This window comes from Macrosteles quadrilineatus, unplaced genomic scaffold, assembly GCF_028750875.1.
Source record: "Macrosteles quadrilineatus isolate MER2022 unplaced genomic scaffold, UCM_ALF_1.0 Scaffold_4__1_contigs__length_99947679, whole genome shotgun sequence".
NCBI lineage: Eukaryota > Metazoa > Arthropoda > Insecta > Hemiptera > Cicadellidae > Macrosteles > Macrosteles quadrilineatus.
The window spans coordinates 60883105-60908648 of record NW_026542597.1 but is presented as its reverse complement, the minus strand read 5'-3'; the positions used below and the strand labels follow the sequence as shown (position 1 = coordinate 60908648).

The 25544-nt window shown below is 39.3% G+C and overlaps 1 protein-coding gene across 1 annotated transcript; it reads left to right on the top strand.

Moving 5' to 3' along the window:
- The first annotated feature begins 21703 nt into the window (after positions 1-21703).
- Positions 21704-24827, top strand: LOC128992968 (zinc finger protein 239-like). The gene is made up of 3 exons (XM_054416716.1): positions 21704-22361; positions 24225-24394; positions 24819-24827. Exons 1-3 carry the CDS (start codon positions 21725-21727, stop codon positions 24825-24827), a joined length of 816 nt encoding a protein of 271 aa, XP_054272691.1. The 5' UTR covers positions 21704-21724.
- The last annotated feature ends 717 nt before the right edge of the window (positions 24828-25544 follow it).

The following is a 25544-nucleotide window of genomic DNA, read 5'->3' as shown; positions in this document are numbered from 1 at the left end:
TTACTTACAAACAGAACAGCTGGCTGATACCATAGATTAAACATACTCCTCAGTATGTTTTTAATCGGTACGGTCTGTGACCCGCCTTGACTGTGTGGTGAGAGGAGAGTGAAGTGAGAAGTGAGTGAATGAGAATGAGGACGAGGAGACCGAGATTCGAGAAACGAAACAAGACAACGACAACGAGAACGAGCCGACTAGCCCACTAGCCGAGACCGAGTCGAGAGCTCGAGAGTCGAGCGAGACACAGACAGACTCAACTCAAAGTGAAACAAGTACAAGTACGTACAACCACAACTGCACTGCATACGACCACTGAGCTTTAATTCTAACTGGAGGTAGCACTGAATGTCAAAGATGCGTGTCGCCAGCCGCCATGTTTGCGTGAGTCTGGTGTCATAAGAAGCCATATTATTGCTATAACTATTATTATACTTGGCTTAAAATACCTACTTTGTATGGTCGCCATTTCAAAGAAAATTATTAAAGTATTGAAAGTATTCAAGTATGACAAAAATACTCACTGCTATACCAACCTAGTTCTAAGAAGCCATGTTATTGCTATGGTAAGAAAACTTACTGCTATACCAACCTAACAAAATCAGCGACTCGCTTTTGACAGACTTCTGCCATGGCAGTGCTACCTCCAGACTTGCCTGAAGATAGCTGACGATCCTATCTGACGAGTTTAGATCGTAAAACTGTCTATTGCAAACAATAGGTACACTCTCTCCAAACGACAACAGACCTGTATTGTGTCACGGACTTTCCAGTTCGAAAATGTCTAATAGAACGATAATATTTAAGTGTAGGGGTATTTTATAACTTCCTAATAAACCTAAAATAAGACAGATTTTCACGGCCATCTTATTAAATTTCCGATGTATTAATCTGTGGTATAGCTGAAGATATTACGAACAAGAACCTTAAAAAATCAGTTCCAAACACCGGGTGTAACGGATTAGTTTAGAGTGACTAATAGAATAAATGGTGATATTCAACGACTTGCACCGCAAAAACTTAGGTGGTACTGATAATTAGCATACACCCAGGTGATAAATAATAGCAAATTCTTGGATAGTAATGCACTATAACATAAATATCACCAACGCGAACCCTAAAAAATCAGCTCTGAACATTGCATATTAGGGGATGGCTCGCATATAGTTTTGGAATAAATTGCGTTTTTCAAAGACTTACATTAAACACGCTTAATGGGTATTGATAGTCGGCTTTTACAAATGCTATGAACAATAATACGTTCTAGTATAGCTAACTATTAGAGTATAGATAACACGAACAAGTACTTTAAAAAAAATATAGCTCCAAATATCGGATACTACGGAATATTTCAGGGTTAGCTAAAGAATAAAGTGTGATATTCAACGACTTGCACCGCAAAAACTTAGGTGGTACTGATAATTAGCATATTTACATGATGTAAACAATAGTAAATTCTAGGATATTAAATCACTAGAGCATGAATATCACCAACGCGGACCTTAAAAAATCAGCCGTGAACATTGCGTATTAGGGGATGGCTCCGGAATATTTCAGGGTTAGCTATAGAATAAAGTGTGATATTCAACGACTTGCACCGCAAAAACTTAGGTGGTACTGATAATTAGCATATTTACATGATGTAAACAATAGTAAATTCTAGGATATTAAATCACTAGAGCATGAATATCACCAACGCGGACCTTAAAAAATCAGCCGTGAACATTGCGTATTAGGGGATGGCTCCGGAATATTTCAGGGTTAGCTATAGAATAAAGTGTGATATTCAACGACTTGCACCGCAAAAACTTAGGTGGTACTGATAATTAGCATATTTACATGATGTAAACAATAGTAAATTCTAGGATATTAAATCACTAGAGCATGAATATCACCAACGCGGACCTTAAAAAATCAGCCGTGAACATTGCGTATTAGGGGATGGCTCCGGAATATTTCAGGGTTAGCTATAGAATAAAGTGTGATATTCAACGACTTGCACCGCAAAAACTTAGGTGGTACTGATAATTAGCATACGCACAGGTGATAAACAATAGCAAATTCTAGAATAGTAATGCACTAGAACATGAATATCACCAACGCGAACCTTAAAAAATCAGCTCTGAACATTGCATATTAGGGGATGGCTCGCATATAGTTTTGGAATAAATTGCGTTTTTTTTACTAAAAAGATGGCGATTATTCGTCACGATTAGAATATTAACCAAATGGGTTTTCAAAAGGAGATGGAGCCTGTTATTTAAGCAATATTAATTCGTACCAAGCACAGAAAATATTGTATGCAGTAAGGTAATCTACCATATTTTGTAAAGTACGCAATAGTCATATTAATATTTTATCTTCATTTTTTACCCATTTAATAGTTAAAATTCTAGTATTTTGATGGCACCACCACACTAACGAACAGGCCAACAGATCGTATATATGAAAACGTGACAGGGTTTTTTATTTCACGGTTCTGAATCAACCGCTTGACGGATTTTCATGATTTTTGTGTTGAAAGAAAAATAATTTTTAGTTTAAGCCATACTCTTAGTTTAGGGTTTCAGTTTAGCAGCCGACGCTAACATTTTACACTAGCTTTTGGTACAATAACATTTGCTTAATGTAACAGCTGTAAACATTAAGCGTGTGTTACACAAATCCATCATTATTGGATAATAATGGCATGCATTGGGTTGACTTATTTATACTACTAGATAACCCGTTGCTCGAAATCGAGCAAAACTGAAACTTGTATTTAAAAAATAAACAAAAAAAATATAAACAGCAAGACCTTAATCAAAGAGTCGCTCTAAAATAATTTATATGACTGATTATAGAAATACAAAAATATTATGATGCAAAAAATATGAAAGTAATCTACAATATCTATAATACAATATCTATAATCGTATAGGCCTATGATGGAATAAAAACATATTTGGTCACACAACATTTGTTTACAAGATGATTCTTCACATTAAAACTGCAAGAAACTTTGTCTTTATGTGTAAACTAGCTGATCTGAATTGTACACGGTTTTAACTGACCACTGAATTCCCGTACGTAGGACGGGCTAACACTCGTTTGAATTTACATTCACTCTCATACTGTTTTGGTTATCTCTTATGTATAGTATCTCTTATGTACATTTAATTTGACACCTCAAACTTTAAAATCCATCAAGCCGTTATTGAGTTATGACTGTGAAAAGAAAACTGCTTGCGTATTAATGTATTAATGCGTATTAATTAATTAAGATGAGTAATGCTATACTCATTGATACGTTGATCAGTTTTTGCGGTGCAAGTCGTTGAATATCACACTTTATTCTATAGCTAACCCTGAAATATTCCGGAGCCATCCCCTAATACGCAATGTTCACGGCTGATTTTTTAAGGTCCGCGTTGGTGATATTCATGCTCTAGTGATTTAATATCCTAGAATTTACTATTGTTTACATCATGTAAATATGCTAATTATCAGTACCACCTAAGTTTTTGCGGTGCAAGTCGTTGAATATCACACTTTATTCTATAGCTAACCCTGAAATATTCCGGAGCCATCCCCTAATACGCAATGTTCACGGCTGATTTTTTAAGGTCCGCGTTGGTGATATTCATGCTCTAGTGATTTAATATCCTAGAATTTACTATTGTTTACATCATGTAAATATGCTAATTATCAGTACCACCTAAGTTTTTGCGGTGCAAGTCGTTGAATATCACACTTTATTCTTTAGCTAACCCTGAAATATTCCGTAGTATCCGATATTTGGAGCTATATTTTTTTTAAAGTACTTGTTCGTGTTATCTATACTCTAATAGTTAGCTATACTAGAACGTATTATTGTTCATAGCATTTGTAAAAGCCGACTATCAATACCCATTAAGCGTGTTTAATGTAAGTCTTTGAAAAACGCAATTTATTCCAAAACTATATGCGAGCCATCCCCTAATATGCAATGTTCAGAGCTGATTTTTTAGGGTTCGCGTTGGTGATATTTATGTTATAGTGCATTACTATCCAAGAATTTGCTATTATTTATCACCTGGGTGTATGCTAATTATCAGTACCACCTAAGTTTTTGCGGTGCAAGTCGTTGAATATCACCATTTATTCTATTAGTCACTCTAAACTAATCCGTTACACCCGGTGTTTGGAACTGATTTTTTAAGGTTCTTGTTCGTAATATCTTCAGCTATACCACAGATTAATACATCGGAAATTTAATAAGATGGCCGTGAAAATCTGTCTTATTTTAGGTTTATTAGGAAGTTATAAAATACCCCTACACTTAAATATTATCGTTCTATTAGACATTTTCGAACTGGAAAGTCCGTGACACAATACAGGTCTGTTGTCGTTTGGAGAGAGTGTACCTATTGTTTGCAATAGACAGTTTTACGATCTAAACTCGTCAGATAGGATCGTCAGCTATCTTCAGGCAAGTCCCACCAAAAGGATTAGTAAGGGTCACTTCTTAGAATACCTGTTAATCTCCACCACATACCATTGATCCCAACTCAAATATTGTGACAATCGCTCCCAGTTTCTACCTGCGGTGAGTCTCTACCCTCACCACTACGTGACGTCACGTTAGCTTACAAGCAAATTCATATTCTACAAAGATTGAACTTTTAAACAGACTGTTGTTGAACTATAGGATATGGATGTTTGGAATAGGCCATAGCGACTTCGATATAGGGACATTCCGTAAAATACCTCTTGTAAATAGCTTCATAATCATGGCATACGTAACCAGCATAGCAAACCAAAATGCAAATACAAAAATGACACTCATTTCAATTACTAACGTTCGTGATACATAGCTAACAGTACAAGCATGGCGTGATAGGTGAAAAACGCTGCCAAGCATTCCTGGTAATTAGATGGCAGGTAATGACTAATGTTTGCTAATGACTAATGTAGGGAGGGGAATGCGGACTTTGAACGTTCTGAAATCCAATGTGTGTTTTCTTGCTATCTTTCACGGTTGGTGACAATAATTCATTTCAAGAATATAAATAAAACTGTTTGTTGCAACTAGTACCGGGGGACTGAGCCATGGCTTGGTATAGGTTTACGGTTTGAAATGCATTCTAAAGGAATTCATTTTACCCCATAAAACCCCCGTAAAACCCCGTTTCCATGGTCCGATTATGCTGGTTCGCGAACTCATTCAAGTTAAAGTTTAAGCCTTACCCCTTTAAACCAAGTATCATCAGAATCGGACAAAAATAACTCAACTTATCGCGTTCACGGAAGTATTTATATATTCATATAAATATATACATATATAACAATTTGAACGAATTGTGTTTTTGGACCCTGGGAACATCAAAATGACAAAGCAAATCGGTCTCGAGCCTAGTCCTACCGTGCCACCTACGGTAATTGCTACTTCACCCAAAAGGGAAATTCGCTAAACAGCAAATGTTGAGTTTTATTAACTAGTGTAACTGTTGCTTGAATTCGAGCAATTGCTAAGTATTACCGGCGTTATTTTAAAATGAATAACACTCATAATTTCTGATGACTTTAAAAGGTTCAACTCAAAGATTATGGAAATACTCAAGATGTACATAAGAGATCGATATAATCAACATTTCTTGTAAATATCTTATAATATTTCAAAATCTGGTCTTGTTTTTTAGTGTTTCTACAAATAGCCTAACTCATAGCCGCATTAGGTTGTCCATAATAACGATTATACAAAAAAAAACATTTTTTCTATTTCCTTTCGTTGGTGGGTTTCTATGACTTTCCTATGTTTCCATAGTTTGCAAATCGGCCCTTTCAATGATTACTAAGAAATGTAGCACAGTCAGTGTTAATTCAGTTTTCTTTTTAGTATACCAATTTATCCTGGCTTCCCAGAAAATCCCGTTTTATCCCGCATCCCGTTTTAATCCCGCTCAAGGTCTAAAAATCCCGTTTTCGGGATAATAATCCCGCGAATGGAAACACTGCTCTGATAAAAATTCAGAGTCTAAAATCTCCAGACTAGAGAACTACCCCCTCCTTACGCGCACGAGTTTGCTATTGGACAATATGTGAAGATGCTCCGCCCCCTCCCCAGCGGTGCTTGAATTGGAGGAATTACGTTATCAGGTGGGTTTCTTAATTTTGGATCATCAAAAGATTATTTTTTACTCAATTTAGATATTTAACAAACATTATTTATTTAAATAAAATGTTGGTGTACTAACAAAAAATTTTTTAAACTTACGTGTACTTACGAACAATATCTTTAAACAAAATCTTCATTACCTTAAAACCGCACACGTTAATCTTGGATTTTCATGATTAACATAAGCAATATCACAATTAATTCGTGCAAGACCTAGATGGATACCAAGATTTTACAGTGATAGTCGTTGAAAATCGCAATTATTTATTTTCATTCTCTACTACGAGTGTCATCCCTTAATTATTAGCCATGTTAAAAGTTATTTCTTTAAGGTCCGCGTTCGTGATAATCATGTTTTAGTAGTTTACAATCCTAGAATTTACTATTATTTATAACATGTTTATAAGCTAATTATCAGTACCACCTACGATTTTGAAGTGAAAGTCGTCGAAAACCACGTTTTATTCTCAAACCCTAACCCAGCCATGCCCTAATACACAATGTTCATAGCAATTTTTTTAAGGGTCGCGTTCGTGATATTCATGTTCTAGTAGTTTACTATCGTAGGATGTATTATTAATTATAACATGTGCATACGCGAATCATCAGTACCACCTACGATTTTGCAGTGATGATCGTCGAAAATCACAATTTATTCTCACATTCTACTACGCGAGCCATCGCTTTGGCTAATTATTAGCAATTTTTAAAGCTATTTCTTTAAGGTTCGCGTTCGTGTTATTGATGTTCTAGTAGGTTATTATCCTAGAATTTAATATTACTTATAACATGTACATATGCTGATTAGCAGTACCACCTAAGTTTTAGTTGTTATAGAAGTCGAAAATCACAATTTATTCTCACACTCTGCTACGCGAGCCATCCCTTAATTATTTGCCGTGTTGAAAGCTATTTCTTCAAGGTCCGCGTTCATGATAATCATGATCTAGTAGTTTACAATTCTAGAATTTACTATTATTTATCACATGTGCATATGCTAATTATCAGTACCACCAACGGTTTTGAAGTGAAAGTCGTCGAAAACCACAATTTATTCTCAAACCCTAACCCAGCCATGCCCTAATACACAATGTTCAGAGCATTTTCTTTAAGGGTCGCGTTCGTGATATTAATGTTCTAGTAGTTTACTATCGTAGAATATATTATTAATTATAACATGTGCATACGCAAATCATCAGTACCACCTACGACTTTGCAGTAATGATCGTCGAAAATCAAAATTTATTCTCACACTCTACTACGCGAGCCATCGCTTGGGCTAATTATTAGCAATTTTGAAAGCTATTTCTTTAAGATTCGCGTTCGTGATAATCATGATCTAGTTGTTTACAATTCTAGAATTTACTATTTTTTATAACATGTGCATAAGCTTATTATCAGTACCACCTACGATTTTGAAGTGAAAGTCGTCGAAAACCACGTTTTATTCTCAGACCCTAACCCAGCCATGCCCTAATACACAATGTTCAGAGCAATTTTTTTAAGGTTCGCGTTCGTGATATTCATATTCTAGTAGTTTACTATCGTAGAATGTATTATTAATTATAACATGTGCATACGCGAATCATCAGTACCACCTACGATTTTGCAGTGATGATCGTCGAAAATCAAAATTTATTCTCACACTTTACACGCGAGCCATCGCTTTGGCTAATTATTAGCAATTTTTAAAGCTATTTCTTTAAGGTTCGCGTTCGTGATAATCATGATCTAGTTGTTTACAATTCTAGAATTTACTATTTTTTATAACATGTGCATAAGCTTATTATCAGTACCACCTACGATTTTGAAGTGAAAGTCGTCGAAAACCACGTTTTATTCTCAGACCCTAACCCAGCCATGCCCTAATACACAATGTTCAGAGCAATTTTTTTAAGGTTCGCGTTCGTGATATTCATATTCTAGTAGTTTACTATCGTAGAATGTATTATTAATTATAACATGTGCATACGCGAATCATCAGTACCACCTACGATTTTGCAGTGATGATCGTCGAAAATCAAAATTTATTCTCACACTCTACACGCGAGCCATCTTTGGCTAATTATTAGCAATTTTTAAAGCTATTTCTTTAAGGTTCGCGTTCGTGTTATTGATGTTCTAGTAGGTTATTATCCTAGAATTTACTAATACTTATAACATGTACATATGCTGATTAGCAGTACCACCTAAGTTTTAGTTGTTATAGTAGTCGAAAATCACAATTTATTCTCACACTCTACTACGCGAGCCATCCCTTAATTATTTGCCATGTTGAAAGCTATGTCTTCAAGGTCCGCGTTCATGATAATCATGATCTAGTAGTTTACAATTCTAGAATTTACTATTATTTATCACATGTGCATACGCGAATCATCAGTACCACCTACGATTTTGCAGTGATGATCGTCGAAAATCACAATTTATTCTCACACTCTACTACACGAGCCATCGCTTAGGCTAATTATTAGCAATTTTTAAAGCTATTTCATTAAGGTTTGCGCTCATGATATTCATGTTCTAGTAGATTATCCTAGAATTTACTATTACTTATAACATGTGCATATGCTAATTAGCAGTACCACCTAAGTTTTAATTGTTATAGTAGTCGAAAATCACAATTTATTCTCAAATTCTACGTGAATTATCCGCTACTTAGTCATGTTCAGTGCTATTTCTTTAGGGTTCGCGTTCGTGATATTCATGTTCTAGTAGTTTATTCTAGATTTAACTATTATTTATAACATGTACATATGTTTGTACCACCTAAGTTTTAGTTGTTATTGTCGTCGAAAATCATAATTTATTCTCAAACTCTACGTTTACAACTATGTTGTTAACACCCGCGTTATCCTACGTGCTAAATAGGTTGAGTAATACAGTTGGCTTGTAATTTGTTGAAATATGTTTGGTTTGGAAAGATTTGACTTCCATTCGTGGAATTATAAGCTCTCGATGCAAGCGTTGCATTTTTAGAACGTTACAAAATTCCAAAACTCCCCAAACACTCACGAAGGGACCAGGCGCATTCTTTAGGATATTTCAGTAGGAAATATTTTCTAATGAGTTGTTCTCCGTATGGCTGTGAGTCAACGCCAATACTGTATTAAACTACAACAACATTGATTAAAAATCACCGAAATAAAAGAAAACACATCGTTAAGTTTCACAATATTAATTATACTCCCAGCTCCCATACCACTAATAGCACTTTCAAAGATTAACTTTGAGGTCTACTTTTATTTGCACCCTGCTTACTTTCCACTGGCAAGTCGTAAATCAAAAGGGCAAAAAATCTAGGTCGTCAGATAGGATCGTCAGCTATCTTCAGGCTAGTCTACCTCCAGTTATAATTTTAGCTCAGTGCATACGACTCTTTTGCTGCAATCAACCAATCTCATCACAGTCCAATGAATAATGATTTGTTTTGTGTTTGTAATAAATAGTCGAGGTTATGTTTACGTTTTTCTTTCTTATTTCAGTCCACCCAGTTAGTTTGTTATTTGTATAGTGGAAAGGCTGATTGTTTGTAGTCTGTTTTGTCAGGTTTTGTGTGATTTAAAATCAAGCTTCCATTAGGCTAATTTAGTCTAATCTCTCTCCAAAGCACACAATTTTACAGCAGGTATGTAAATTAGGTAGCAATGTATGCTCCTGGTCAATTTGTTTACCTAGGTAAGTTAGGCCTAAAAGTTTTTGCTAGGGTCATTGTGATCTAGTTTACTAGGCCTAACACTTTGCTGGCCTGACAGACGTCCCTGTCCTAATGTGGTTTTATGTCAAATGCTCGTTCATTTTCAAGATGAGCTCGTTCACATGGCTCAATCACGTCCTGGTTGAAGTTCGTTCGCTACGCTCACTGACCTTTAGGTTGGGGCTCGTTCGGTGCGCTCACTTGCCTTCAGTTACATTTGACAACAAATATTCGTAAAAAACAAATGGAATAGAAACCTATTTAATAGGCCTAGCTCTCAATTGTTATGCATAGGCCTAGATTTATTTTAAAAATTAGGTTATCATTACCACAGCTGTTTCCTTAATTTAATTTACTCAAGAAACGAGCTGGTGGCCCGTCCTACGTTACGGGAATTGAGTTCTCAACTAAAACGGAATAATTCAGAACATCTAGTTTGCATGCAAAGACACAAATTCTGGCAGTTTTAATGGGGAAGATCACCATATAAAGAAATGTAATGTGACCACCTAAGTTATTTATTCCATTCGAATATAGGCTAGACCTAAAATATGGCGATATGCATTTTAAATCCGATAATTTTACCATAAATCAGCATTTGTGTAGATTTGAAAAATCTTGATGAGAGATTGGCGACCGATTCACACTGGTTTTGAGTAGAGTAGGTAGCTATGTAGCATGTGCCACCTCTAATTGCATACTGCACTACTTATGTACTTACCGTACCTTATCTTACCTCCGTGACCACTGATACTTTTACGAGGATTCTCTTCTATCACCTGCCTCTTCAAAATTTAGATCCCAGTCTGAGGATGCATTTCATTACTTGATATTTCCCGTCTATAGTGTGGTAGCCTATTCCTTGGAATGTACTTTTTAAAAGTTTATGCAGAGCCTGTCCATCCAAGCTTTAACTTACCTACTTCTTGAAAGCATCCCTATATTTGGGTGTTAACACATTTCTCTTAGCTCTCTGTTCTTTTTTATTTCGACCTCCGGGCCATTATCTTGAACTGGTCGGTATATTTTCTTTGCACTTTATTAATTAACCCAGCATTAAGGTTTTTCGGTTCTTTGGTCAGTGACCAAGTTTCTGAATCATCAGTACTACGGGGATGGTTGGTATGGTATGAGTCGACTTTGGTTTCTGCTGCAGTTTATTTGACAGTTTTATAGAGACCTACTACACCTATTGACGCTTTCATTACTAACAAAAATTTGAGTATGCCGACATACTCACATTCAAACATACAGAAAAAGAAGTAGGCCTACATATCAACACGTAAACCACTTATATCTTTAAACAATTAAGCGATAGCCTAACTGATGAAAAAATATTTCCCAAATATGAGTTGAAATTTGCAATGCATAAACTAAACACTTACACAGATTGCATTTACGACAAAACTTGATTAAATGCAAGTGTTTGAGATGATTAGTTCAAAATAACACATTTCCTGATAACGCAGATCCTTCGCGGTAGGGGAATACATTTTAAAGTGATATAGTGTTTAGGCCAACACCAACGAACAATATTTTTGTATACAAACAACTTGTAACATAAACATTTCAATGACAGTTATAAACCAGCTGTTAGTTAAACCAGCATTGAAAATACTATTGCTAGCGTCGGCTGCTAGATAAAAAAAAAATTAAAACTTAATTTCTAAAAAACTGAAACCCTAAACTAAAATTATGGCTTCGACATTCCCTAGTTCTCAAAATTATCTTGCTTTCAACACAAAAGTCATGAAAATCCGCCAAGTGGTTGATTCAGATTTCGTGAAATAAAAAAACCCTGTTTCGTTTTAATATTAGCCTATAGATGACAAACATGGCATGGTAAACAAAATAAAACATTCTTCCATAAGATTAACATGTAAACTGCGAAGGGCCATAGGACGCTTCCCTTAAGGGTTTTTGAAACGGAAACAGGCTATTAGGCCTATGTTATTCTAGTAGGCTACCGGTAAATATCCCTGTAAATTTTCATGCCAATTGGTTCAGTAGTTTTCTAGTTATAAACACTGTAACTAACACAACTTTCTTTTATTTATTAAGATTTAAAAGTACAATATCTTACTGAGTGTTTTTACATATTCATTACCATTGGTTTACAACATTTTATAAAAATGGATAGCCTACAATTATAACAAGATGGCTAGGCTACTTAAATATTCATACAACAGTCAAAAGTGGGTTAAACCCTTTCGGTGGTAGAATATTTTTTTCTAATTTTCCGAAAGTTTTAGAGTTTTATTTACTTATTTCGTCCGAAAAGTGCTAAGCTTGCCACGGGGGCAACGTCTAGTGTGCGAGAAAAAAGAATCTGTAAAAATAAAATTTTTCATCTCAACGATATATTGGGCCTCGATCGTATGAGGAATCGAAAGAACCCATCGCTGTTTCGAAACTACAAACGAGTCAACCGATATGCTAATTTAAACTCACATGATCGAAAGTCATGCCGTCACGATATATCGTCGCTTAGCGCTTTTTCAGATGAAATGCGAACAACAATATATCGTTCCATAGCACTTTTCGGGAAAAAGACGCACAACGATATATCGTTGCATAGCACTAAAAGGGTTAAAATGGATCATGGACGTCAGTGTTTATTTATTTGTTTCCCAACGGTTTACACCTTACAAAAATTAATACAATGATAAAAAGATGGCTAGGCGGCTGCACTTGAGTTTACGTCCTACAATCATTCAAATGAAAAATATTAATATATAGATTTTTCAATATATACCGGTATCAATTATTTCATTCGATAAGTTAGGTTAACTTAGATAATATTTTTGATTATATCATCGTGTTGGCAAACCACTTGAAATGAAAAATGTCTTTATTTAAGAGGCGAAGTTAGGACTTATTGTATTGACTTAATGTACACTTGTTGTAACTTCTAGGTAAATCTGAACTTTCTAGACTTTTCTTAAACGTTTTAAAATTATTCTTACAATCTTAATAAACAACAAAATACCTTTAAATTTTTTTTTAAGGCGTGGAAACCACTGCAAATTACGAAAATATACAGAACTATTTTCTCAAGTCGCGGAGCACATCGCTTGCCGAGGAACGAGAAGCAGAGTGATACAGTCTGGTGACTAGTACTTTTAGGCTCCTTGAATGGTTTGTGTTACCAGCAAGCATTTTAGAAATCTTTCCCCTTTTAACCAATTAGGCCTATTCCAAAAGATACAAAACAGTATAGTGCAACACAAATAAACGACCCGATTACCTATAACCTACACTTTAACTTACCTAATCTAACCTTACTTCTAAGGACTTAATGGAGCCACAAATAGGTACTCATAAACCCTGACCCACCTTCCCCACATGCCTAAATTAGACCAGTGTTCAATCTGCGTTTTATTTATAAGTGTAATAACTTACTATTTTTTTTTTTTTTTTTTTTTTTTAGGGAGAGGAGGGAAAATGCTTTTACGCACACAGGTAGCCAGCCTGTAGTGTGAGACTCCTGAAAATTGTCAGACTACTCACTAAAAAACCCCCTCTACTCTGTTGGACACAGACCTGGAATTGTTTGTCACATTACTTCAAGTCAGGCCAACATGTGACCTAAGCCCTCAGGGCTCGCACCGTTTCTGGCATTTCGATTCTTAATGACCTACAACCGCATCCCGGTCAAGGTCGATCTTCTTGGCGCGGAGAATACCCTGGATATAATGTGACACACAGGTCCAATTGTCCTCACCCTCCGTCATAATCGGTATGACCGTGTCCACCGACAGCAGTCCTATTAATTGTTGAGCCTCCAGGCGGGGCCTTTCCCAGCGCTGGCAGTGGAAAAATGTATGTTCCACGTCATCGAGAATGCCTGGGCAGTATATGCAGTCGGGTGACACGGCTTTGCCCATCCTGAACAGGTACGACCGGAAAAAGCCGTGTCCCGTCAGAAATTGGGTGAGGTAGAAGTCCACCTCTCCGTACCGCCTATCAACCCAAGGTTGGACTTGCTGTATCAGTCGCCTGGTCCAGAGTCCCCGTGTCTCCTGTTCCCAGCCCTCCTGCCACAGCTGGTAGGTGCGGGTGCGTTCCTCTGTTCGTGCCTCGTCCTCCCCACGGCGCCGGTAAATTGCCTTTCTCTCCGCCGCCAAAAGTTTGACGGGGATGACTCCAGCAATCACCAGGATGGCGGGCTCGGACACTGTTCGGTAGGCAGATGCTACCCTCAGTGCTGCCTGACGCTGCACTCGGGCGAGCCGCATCCTGTATGCCTCCTTATTTAGTGCGTCTGCCCTCACCTCCGCACTGTACAAGAGTACGGACTGGACCGAAGACATTAACAGCCTTCTACGACTGGACCGAGGCCCTCCGACATTGGCCATCAACCGGCTAAGAGAAGAAACCACCCTAGCGGCCTCGTCCGCTGTACGGAAGATCTGATCCCGCCAGCTAAGCTTGCTGTCTACCATGACCCCAAGATACTTGGCAGAACGAACAGTTTGAACCTCGACGGCTCCCACCCTCAACGGCACAATGGTGTTAATCCGTTTTTTTGTCAAAATCACGATCTCGGTTTTGCTCAGAGCAAGCGAGAGACCGTGGTCTGCCATCCATGCGTTTATGGTACGCATAACTCGGTTTAGCTTTAGCTGAGCCAGCTCAACGCTACGTGCAGCTATCAAAGCTGCAACGTCGTCTGCGTACCCAACCAAGACTGTTTCCTCAGGCATTTCAGACCTCAGAAGGCTGTCATAAGCGACGTTCCAGAGGTCTGGGCCGAGTATGGAACCTTGGGCAGCACCAGAAGTGACACTCATCGTCCGCGGGCCCTCCGCAGTGTCATACGTTAGGAGGCGAAACCGGAGATAATCCTCTATGATGCGCATGAGGTATGCCGGCACGTGGAAGGTGTTCTCCAGAGCATCCAGCATATCGCACCACCTCGCCGAATTAAATGCATTTCGCACATCGAGCGTTACGAGCAGCACAACCCTGCGAGAGTAGTGGGTAAAATCCTCAGCTCTCATCACGGCTTGCTTCACCTCCTCAATCGCATCAATCGTTGATCGCCCCATCCTGAATCCATACTGACGAGGGGAGAGGTCCCCCGCAGCGACAACGGCTGAATTTAGCCGGGAACGGATCAATTTCTCGAGGACTTTGCCAGCCGTATCCAACATACACAGAGGTCTGTAAGAGGATGGCAGATCTGGGTCTCCCTTGCCCTTCCCAACAAGCACAAGCCTAGCTCTCTTCCAGCACAAGGGGAAAACCCCTTCAACCAGGCAGGCGTTATACATGCTCAAAAGGATCAAGGGGTTGGTAGTCAAAACCTTCTTGAGGACTTCACCGGGCACCCCATCGGGACCAGGAGCCTTGTTGTTCTTCAGGGATATTACGGCCGCCACCAGCTCTTCAGGGCTGAAAAGTGGGACGTCGTCCACCCTTCCATAATCCCGCAGTGGGCGCAACGCGTGAGCCGGGAAAAGGGACTCGACTATCCTCTCCATAGTGACCCTGTCCATGACGGAAGGTGGAGAGCGGGTTCCAAGTTTCTTGGTTACAAGTTTGTAACCCAGGCCCCACGGGTTGGAATCAACATCGTCCCTTAATTTATCCCAGCAACTGCGTTTACTCCGATTGATGGCTCGACGAAGATACCTCCTAGCCACCCTATAAGCATCCGACTTACGCCGTCTGTCTAGGGGTTCTCTAGCCCTGGTAGCAAGTCTTCTGGCCCTCAATGCCGCTCGACGCAATTCCGCAATCTCGGCAGTCCACCAGTACACAGGACGCTTATTGCACCGGTATCTCCTGCGAGGCATAGACTCATCGCAGGCCGAGACAATCAGTTTCATCGTGGATGCAACTAACGCCTCTGCGTGAGGCACGCCAGTAGCAGGATGAACCACCGGCGTTCTTCGTAGGATGGCTTCATTGAATTTTGCCACGTCCAGTTTTTTAATGTTCCATCGAACGGGCACTTGACGAAACGCTGCCACTTGTCTCTGATGACCATCCAGGACGTCAAAAATTATGTACTGGTGGTCACTGGCCGTGTAATCCTCCAGGACTCTCCAGGCTCTGATCCTTGGCAAAAGAGACTCAGATGCAAGGGTAATGTCTGGGATCGTTCCCCGCATCCCAGGGCGCCGGAAAGTTGGCGTGTTGCCCTCGTTGACGACAACGAGTCCGGCTCTGGCAGCAAAGTCCAGAATGTACTTGCCCCGGGAATTTGTGAGGGTCATTCCCCACTCGACAGCCCTAGCATTAAAATCCCCACCCACGACGACGTGTCCTGTGGTATTGCGCACGCTCTCTTCCAGGCGGTCTATCTTCTCACGAAAGTCACGGATGGCCTCATTGGGAGTGAGGTAGACACTAAAGTAAGTGACATCCCGGCACCGAACCCAAACGAAACCTCGGCCCTTCGCGTGACCCCGTACTTGTACTGTAGCTGCATTACGCGCCCAGATTGCAGCAGTACCAAGACTATCAGGGAACCAAAAAGCTGGGTCCCTATCACGGTACTGGTACTGTTCGCTGACTAAAAGCGCGTCGACATCGTGTTCTAGGGCAAACTGACATAGAAGTGCGTCAGCCGTCCTGGATCGCTCAAGATTGCATTGAAGGATTCTTATCTTCGTGGGAGGGCTTTCGCTTGTTGTAGTGCAGATTTAAATGCACTGCACTGTCCAGACCCAGCTATATGCTTCAAGTGATTTTCAGCGAGCCCATTTTCTTTGCAAAGAAAACAGGACTCGACTTGGCAGTCCTTACGGATGTGACCGACCTCCCCGCACCGAAGGCAGTTCTTGCTTCGGTCGGGTCCCTTGCAGTTTCGGGAGGAATGGCCGAAACAGAGGCATTTAAAACACCTCTTTACTTCCACTCTCCGTCTGAGCCTGCAGTTGACCCAGCCGACTCTCAGATGTTGGAGTGCCAGCACCTTATTGGCATGTGCGTCTGCCATTTCGGCGACCGCCATCCGCTGCTGGCTCCTATTCGGTTTTGTGAGCCACACCTTCAGAAAAGCCGTTTGCCCACCAAGCTCGGGGATAGCTTTCTTCAGGGCTTCCACAACATCAGCCTCCGTCGACACACAATCAATGTCTCGAACCTCGACTGATGTCTTTGGCTCAAGAGAACGGACGGTGCCCTGGCCTTCGACAGCTGCCTTCAGTTCGGCAGTAAAGGCTGCTTTGTCTTTCGACCTACCCAGTTCAAGGAGAACGTCCCCTCCCCGGGTTTGTCTAATCGACCGTACAACCGTATCGGTCTGCTCTGGCTTAGCATTGGCCTTGATTGCACCCAAGACCTCGGCAAAAGATCTCCCCCCTGAGGGTTTGACAATGATTGCCTCCATCCTGGGCTTTTTTGGCCGCAACCTTTTAGGTGCAGGCACCGAACCGGGCCCAGTTTGGGCCACGCCAGTTGGCTGTGCCTTCACTGCCTCATTTTTCATGGAGGCGACCTCCGCCCGCCTCAATTGCCTCTTCTCCTTTTTGGAAAGGCGTTTTTCCCAAACAGCCCCAGGTGTCTCCACCACTGACCCCTTTCGGGAACTTCCCTGAAGAGGGGTCGTGGGTTGCTGTGCCAGTTGGCGCCTCGCTCGAGATGCAGCTACGTCCGAAAACGACGTACCGTTGGGCACAGCAGACGAGAGGTCCGTCTGAGTCGCCTTGGCGTTTACCGTGGTCTTTTTGGTCTGGACGCCTTCTTCTCTTTTTGGAGGACTCTCCAATGTGGAAGGCCTCCGACGTTTTTTAGAAGGCAGCGCTCTTTCATCGGGCAGGGACACCACCTTTTCGGCAATCTTTTCCATGGTCGCCTTGCTTACCAGACGGCAGGCAAAGACAAAGCCAAGGTCATCCTCTAGTTTTGCCATTCCATTTTTTACCACTTGGTTTACGGCTCTCTGGGTCCGGAAGGTGTCCAGCATAGCCTTAATCGTCTTTTCCATGTCACGGAGCCGGGATTCAATGTTACTATCTGCGTCAAGATATTCCTGACGCAGAAGCACAATCTCAGAGCTTTCCGACCGCGACGTCGCTATGAAGGTTTCCTTCGGCATCCCTACAACAGTTCCCGGCAATGCCAGTTCGACATCTACATCGCCAACATTTTCTGGACCGTTTCCAGCTCCACTTGCCGAAAGGGATCCTAACGGGGGGAACGTAGAGCACTTGAAAGGTGCAGGTGGCGGAGATGTCCTTACGTTTTTCGGTGGTGGCGACCTCTTAAGCTTGGAGCTTCGATCAAAGGGGTTCTGCTCCACTTCAGACGCTTCATTTTGCTCATTTGAGCTCCTATTCAATGATGTGTTTGTAGGATTTTTATTAAAACTCATCGTGTTTTCTCCAGCGCATCGTGCGGCAAGGAGCGGCCCGGAACCAGTCAGGAACGGGTATACCCTCGGGGACAAAAAACCCCTACCCCGGTTCCCCGGGGCCCGACCTCCGTTTGCCCAGCACCGGATACCTGACATGCCGGGGGTTGCCCGTCGCAATGCAGAGCCCGACCTCTGCATCCATGCCGCACTCCCTGACCAAGGACCGAAGTGGCTGGTTTCTCACGACCCACTGATAAAACCCATCGGCAGTGCAGAGCACACATCAACCCCTGCAACACAACAGGGGCACTCCCAGGGACTCCCAGTGAGTTCGTCGGTCACCCTTTTAGTCGCCTCTTACGACAAGCCCGAGAAGGCTGCGGTGCTATTCTAACCCGGTACCGCACGGGGTAATAACTTACCACAAATAACTTACTATACCGTCGATGTAATTCAACATATAACCTGTGAGGTATTATCAGATTAAATATTGATTTCGATGCGGTTCGATATATTGCTTATTAAATCCTTATTAGGCCTACTAATCAGCTGGCAACACAAATAGGTGCGCCCAAGAGTAAGTAGTCACCGGTCCGTATCACTCTTCTCGTTGTTTCTTGACGTGCGATATGCTCAGCAATTTAAGAAAGTAGTTTCTTATAGTATCCTATTTTTGCAATTTGCAGTGATTTCCGTGCCTTAAAAGAATGTTTTAAAAGGTTTTTTCTTGTTTATTAAGATTGTAGGAATGGTTTAAAAACGTTAAATGAAAAGTCTAGAAAGTTCAGAAATACCTTAACTCATTAATTGATATTGTGTTGGCAACAACTTGGGGTAGGTATATTATTGCCCAAGAAGGGTAAAGCATTTTTGCGTTTTCGTATTAGGCCTACAAGAAAATACCTAATTCACATTTAGAGTACCATATTATGGAAAATTTCAGAATTCACTCTCAAAACTGCCTGATATTTGTAGAAAATGAAGACGAGCAATAGCCTAAACACCCGAAACGCACAAACAACTACTTCTCTGGCAATGTTTTGAGATAGTTGAATTTAGAACACTTTGTTGAAAACAATGCTTTTCATAATTAATTGTGTTAAATGTAAAAAATTTAAGAAAACAAACCTCATAAGGTATAGTGACCAATGTTTGTGCAATTCTCTCAAAGCAGGCAAGTCTTCAAAAAGTTACACCGTCTAATTGCATGGATCTATGTAGGATTATTTCTGCCTGAACTACAAAATGTGGCCAAGGTTGAGAAAATGTTGATTGGTTTAGGTTCAATGTCAGGTTCGACCAGAACTGTGGGTTCACGAGATGACATTTATAGCAAGCAAACACAGAAAAATACCGATACAAAGGATATGTATGTAATGTCCACATATTTACTAATGAAACTTGATATAGATGTTGTATATTTCTGAGCAAAACTTTACTTTTCGATGAAATGGCGACCATACAAAGAAGGTATTTTAAGCCAAGTATGAATGGAGATAAGTGGCGCGATCTTGTAGTCTTGTCAGTGACTAAAGCCGGAAACCCACTAGTCCGACGCTCTCTGACACAACACCTTCCGACAAGTCTCCGACACCTTCCGATGCCTCCCACACTTTTTAATGCAATAACCCATTGCTCCGACGGGCTCCGTCAGTAACCGACAAAATATTAGATACACAAAGCTAGACAGTGACTAATCTAAATCTAGGCCTGGTGCACGCAGACTGGAGAAGAATCGGATCCGACATCCCACAACAATACCCCTGAGAGCAATGTTGTTGGAAGGTGTCGGATTGGAAGGTGTCCTATGAGACTAGTGGGTTACAGTACATTTAAAGTCATACAAAGTAATTTTGTCGGAAGGTGTCGGAGACTTGTTGGAAGTTGTTGTGTCGGACTAGTGGGTTTCCTGCTTAATGCCGACATATTCCTTAGACAAAGCTGTTAATTAAAAGTCCATACAACCAATGGCAACTAAGGAACCTACAGTTTATTGTGGAATCCGAACTACATTTTTGCGTTGTACCTAATGAACGAATACAAGATACAAGAACTTTATTGTTAGTAAAATACATAATGTGATACATTATTATCTCCAAACTCGTCAATTAATCCTAAACATAAACATAAACATAATTTAACTCAATTTAACTTCTTCACCTTAACATATTCTAACATTCTATAATTAGTAAATTAAATTCATCTTCAGTCACTAGCCAAAATTTATCTATTAACAATAACAGAGCTTAATTAAAACTTTCTTCAACTTCTTTTTAAATAAATTAAGAGGGAAATTTTTAAATTGATTTGGTAGATGGTTCCAAAGTCTTGGAGCAGAATTGGATTAATTATCAGGAATGTACTGCGAATAGTTGTACTACTCACTAGCCTGGACTTTAATCCACACCAGGGAGCATCGCATCCACAGTACATGCCTATAAATATACACAACTCTTGACCTAGCAGTAGCTGGATTACAGGACGACTCCACCGTTGGGATGCTTGGTCGTTTGTAACACTGCCTGGCCCTGCAGTGTCAATACAATACTGGCAACTGGGGTCAATACAATAAATAGGGCCAGACAGTGCTACAAACGAAAGTTAGCACATATCTAGAAAGCTAAAGCAATAAACGTCAAAATTACTTTAAAAAATAATATTGAAATTAAATAAAAAAAAACTAGCCTACCTAAATGTTTACAATCTATGTATATATTAAATAAAAATGATCTTTTTCAGAATAGGCAGTCGATTTGAAGAGGAAAAGGAAATTATATTGATGTCGCAAGAAAGATAACTTCGACATAATCTGCTATTTAAATGGGCCTACGGCAGCTAAAAGGATAAAGTTTTTATTATACTAAAAGTACTACTCAATGAAAGTAAGTTCACTGTGTAATACTTAAAATTCAATTTATTCATAACTTCTATGGCTGATGCAATATTATTTGATGACTACATAAAAAATATAGAAGCAACTTGTCTTAAGTAGGCTAATTTAACTTGATGGAACATCAAAGTCAAGACAAAAACGTAAACTGCCTCGAGTTGGCTATGTTTTTTTGTTATTTAATGCACATAATATTTGAGTAAGATTTGATCAAAATTTACTGATACATATATATATAATAGCAATAACTTTTCGACATTTAAGAAATCCTACAAAAAAATACAAATATTTAAATAGAAATGCAAAGCTAACCGACTAATTCCAATTAGTTACTAGCCCTTCTGTTAGAAATCAGAAATAAAAAAAAAAAAATGTTTAATATCACTAAAAAGCCTCATATTAAGTGTCCAATATGTAGAAAAATGTTTGCAACTATATCATCAATGAAGTGTCATATGTACTTACACACAGGCGAGCGTCCCTTTAGATGTTTGACTTGTGATAAAAAATTTATTAAGCTAAACCAAGTGAAATGTCATTTGTTGACACATTCTGGGAATTGTCCTTATAAGTGCACAATATGTGGAAAATCTTTCCAAACCAGCAGCTGTATGAAAAAAACATACATTAGTTCACACGGGAGAGCGTCCTCATAAGTGCACTATATGTGGAAAATTCTTCCGAACCAGCAGCGATATGAAGAAACATACATTGGTTCACACTGGAGAGCGACCTTATAAATGCACTACATGTGGAAAATCCTTCCAAACCAGCAACTGTTTGAAGATTCATACATTAGTTCACACGGGAGAGCGTCCTCATAAGTGCACTATATGTGGAAAATTCTTCCGAACCAGCAGCGATATGAAGAAACATACATTGGTTCACACTGGAGAGCGACCTTATAAATGCAGTACATGTGGAAAATCCTTCCAAAAAAGCAGCTATATGAAGATTCATACATTGGATCACACGGGAGAGCGACCTCATAAGTGCATTACATGTGGAAAATCTTTCAAAACCAGCAGCAGTATGAAGAAACATACATTAGTTCACACTGGAGAGCGACCTTATAAGTGCATTACATGTGGAAAATCCTTCCAAACCAGCAACTGTTTGAAGATTCATACATTAGTTCACACGGGAGAGCGTCCTCATAAGTGCACTATATGTGGAAAATTCTTCCGAACCAGCAGCGATATGAAGAAACATACATTGGTTCACACTGGAGAGCGACCTTATAAATGCACTACATGTGGAAAATCCTTCCAAACCAGCAGATGTTTGAAGATTCATACATTAGTTCACACTGGAGAGAGACCTTATAAGTGCAGTACATGTGGAAAATCCTTCCAAACCAGCAACTGTTTGAAGATTCATACATTAGTTCACACGGGAGAGCGTCCTCATAAGTGCACTATATGTGGAAAATTCTTCCAAACCAGCAGCGATATGAAGAAACATTCATTGGTTCACACTGGAGAGCGACCTTATAAATGCAGTACATGTGGAAAATCCTTCCAAAAAAGCAGCTATATGAAGATTCATACATTGGATCACACGGGAGAGCGACCTCATAAGTGCATTACATGTGGAAAATCTTTCAAAACCAGCAACTGTTTGAAGATTCATACATTAGTTCACACGGCAGAGCGGCCTCATTAGTGCATACTATGGAAAATCCTTCAAAACCAGAACCCACATGAAGACTCATACATTAGTTCACACGGGAGAGCGACCTCATTAGTGCATACTATGGAAAATCCTTCAAAACCAGAACCCACCTGAAGACTCATACATTAGTTCACACGGGATAGCGACCTCATTAGTGCATACTATGGAAAATCCTTCAAAACCAGAACCCACCTGAAGACTCATACATTAGTTCACACGGCAGAGCGACCTCATTAGTGCATACTATGGAAAATCCTTCAAAACCAGAACCCACCTGAAGACTCATACATTAGTTCACACGGGAGAGCGACCTCATTAGTGCATACATGTGGAAAATCCTTCACAACCAGCAGCCACATAAGGATTCATACATTAGTTCACACGGGAGAGCGACCTCATTAGTGCATACATGTGGAAAATCCTTCACAACCAGCAGCCACATGAAGATTCATACATTAGTTCACACTGGAGAGCGACCTCATAAGTGTATCCATTTCGGTCTCATATGTGATTATCCATCGGTGAATCATATTCATGGATCCATCTCGTAAATGGTAAACTGAAACAGGTCTACGATTTAGAAAGTGGTGAAGGAAGTCGTAAAGGCGAGCAGTATGTAGTGTGGAAATCATGTGTATCAGTTAGATATTTGTATTTAAAATACTATAATGCTATGGAAAGGGAGGGAAACAGGTCCACGATGTAGGAAATAGTGAAGGAAGTAGTAAAGGCTAGACCTCATAAGTGTAAGCTAATATGCGTGGAAAATATTTCCACTACAGCAGCCATATGAAGATTCATACAACGGTTCACATGGGAGAGCGACCTCATAAGTGCACTATATGTGGAAAATCTTTCCAAACCAAGAATGAAATGAAAGTTCATTCATTGGTTCACATGGGAGTGCGACCTCATACGTTTATTAATAATAACTTCTTGATTAATAATGTGTGAAAAGTTTGGCAAGCCAAGTCACTCAGATTATTGCGATTCAAACCTGACCTGTCAAAAATCCAAATAAGGAGCCATTATCTACAGCTTAGTAACAAAGCAAAAATACTACCAAAATTCAAAAAACTACCATACAATGCTACATATGATGCAGTTTTTGATCAGCTTGCCAAAGACTATAGATGGAAAGAGCTAACAAATCTGATAAGTTCCCCTTTAGGATGTACGCGGGACCGCATCTCACCGCACCACTTCATCAACAATCTGTTTAAATTCAAACAGGAAACAGGGGCATAAATTATAATTGTTACCTACAATGAAAATGCTTCTGAGAAATTATATAATGAGTTACTGTATACAGACTTTGTGAAACACTTTAGGAAACTTATAGTGTCACTTCAAACAGCACGACAAAATGAAGATTCTGGAGGCTAAACAGGCCTACCTAGTGGAAACGGACGTCCCCTGTTGGCTGATAAAGGACATTTACTGTCAATGGAAGAATATCCTTCTCTGCCGTCCTGTAACAACAATCCAAGTTCTGTCGTTGATAATTCAAACACGATGACAGCCAAGCAAGATACTTTAGCTGTGACTTCACCCTGCAAATCCATCACCCCCTCGTCTCAACCCGCAGAGGCAGCCGATACTTCATCATCAACAGCCCCTCAACAACCTCCTGTGTCACTGTGTACCGAAAGTGTTAATGAAAGTGAAACCAGTGCTAGTGTTTTAGAAAACGTAAATTCTAATTTTTTAGGAGATACTCTAATAGGGTATCCTCCACTGCATTAGACCCTCTCACAAATAATCCCAGATGAAGCTCCAATCAATTTAATTTAAATTTAATTCATGTAAATATGCAATCTTTAAGGAATAAGTTAAGTGAATTGGCTTTATTATTAGAGGAATCACATTGCAGCATTGCATTATTGAATGAACATTTGCTTCTTAGAGATGAAATTAAGCTGTATATTCCCCAAGGTTATGCTCTCGCATATTCCCTTTGCAGAGAGGATGATCCCCATGGAGGCTCTTCAATCATTTTAAGTACAAATATTTCATATGATAGGATAGATATTTCACACCTTGTACACACAGGCTCATTAAGAGCATCATGTACCTACATTAATGATTTCAATGTAACTTTGATATCTCTGTACAGAACACCTGATTCTGATTGTAATTTATTTTTTAATTAATTAGAGAGTCTTTTAACATTTGTTTTACAACAAAAACCATATTGTAAATTAATTTTAGGAGCAGATTTTAATGTTGATTTTTTTAAGAATGATAATCTTACAAAAATTCTTGTAAATGTCTTAAATGATTTTAAGATATTTACAAGAATTTTAGTATTATATTATTTATAATACAATTTATATTATATCTTTAAATATCCAACTAAAGGGAACAAATGTATTGCAACTAACATTGAGCCAAACTTATATCAGTGTAAAGTTTTGAAAGAACAAATATATGATCACCCTATTTTACATTTTTTACATTTTCAAGTAGTTTATATGCAAGGCATATAAAAGAAGGTGTGTGCATAGTGACGTCACGTGAAAGGTGTTTTATTTTACCAAATCATATGTTTTCTTGTAATTTCCTAAAGACTTTCGAGTGACAATCATTACGAATTGGCATTGAAAATACAACATAAATAGTGTTTTATATCCAATATAGTGTTGTATTCAATATTGAATGTAGTCATAGTGTTGTATAGGATATTCAATGGTGGTAGTATATAACATTTTGATAGTGAGTACATTTTAATAAAAAAACAGTAAAGCAGTAAATACTTTAACTGTGGCTGCCTAACAAGCAATATATTTTAGTTGACCATATACAAATAGTTTTTAATATAATACCTTTTTTGCAGCTCCTA

Coding starts and splice junctions, on each gene's coding strand:
- LOC128992968 (XM_054416716.1), top strand. CDS start 21,725: ATGAAGAAACATACATTGGTTCACACTGGAGAGCGACCTTATAAATGC. Junction 22,362..24,224: donor AGAGAGACCTTATAAGTGCA/GTACATGTGGAA, acceptor ACACGATGACAG/CCAAGCAAGATACTTTAGCT.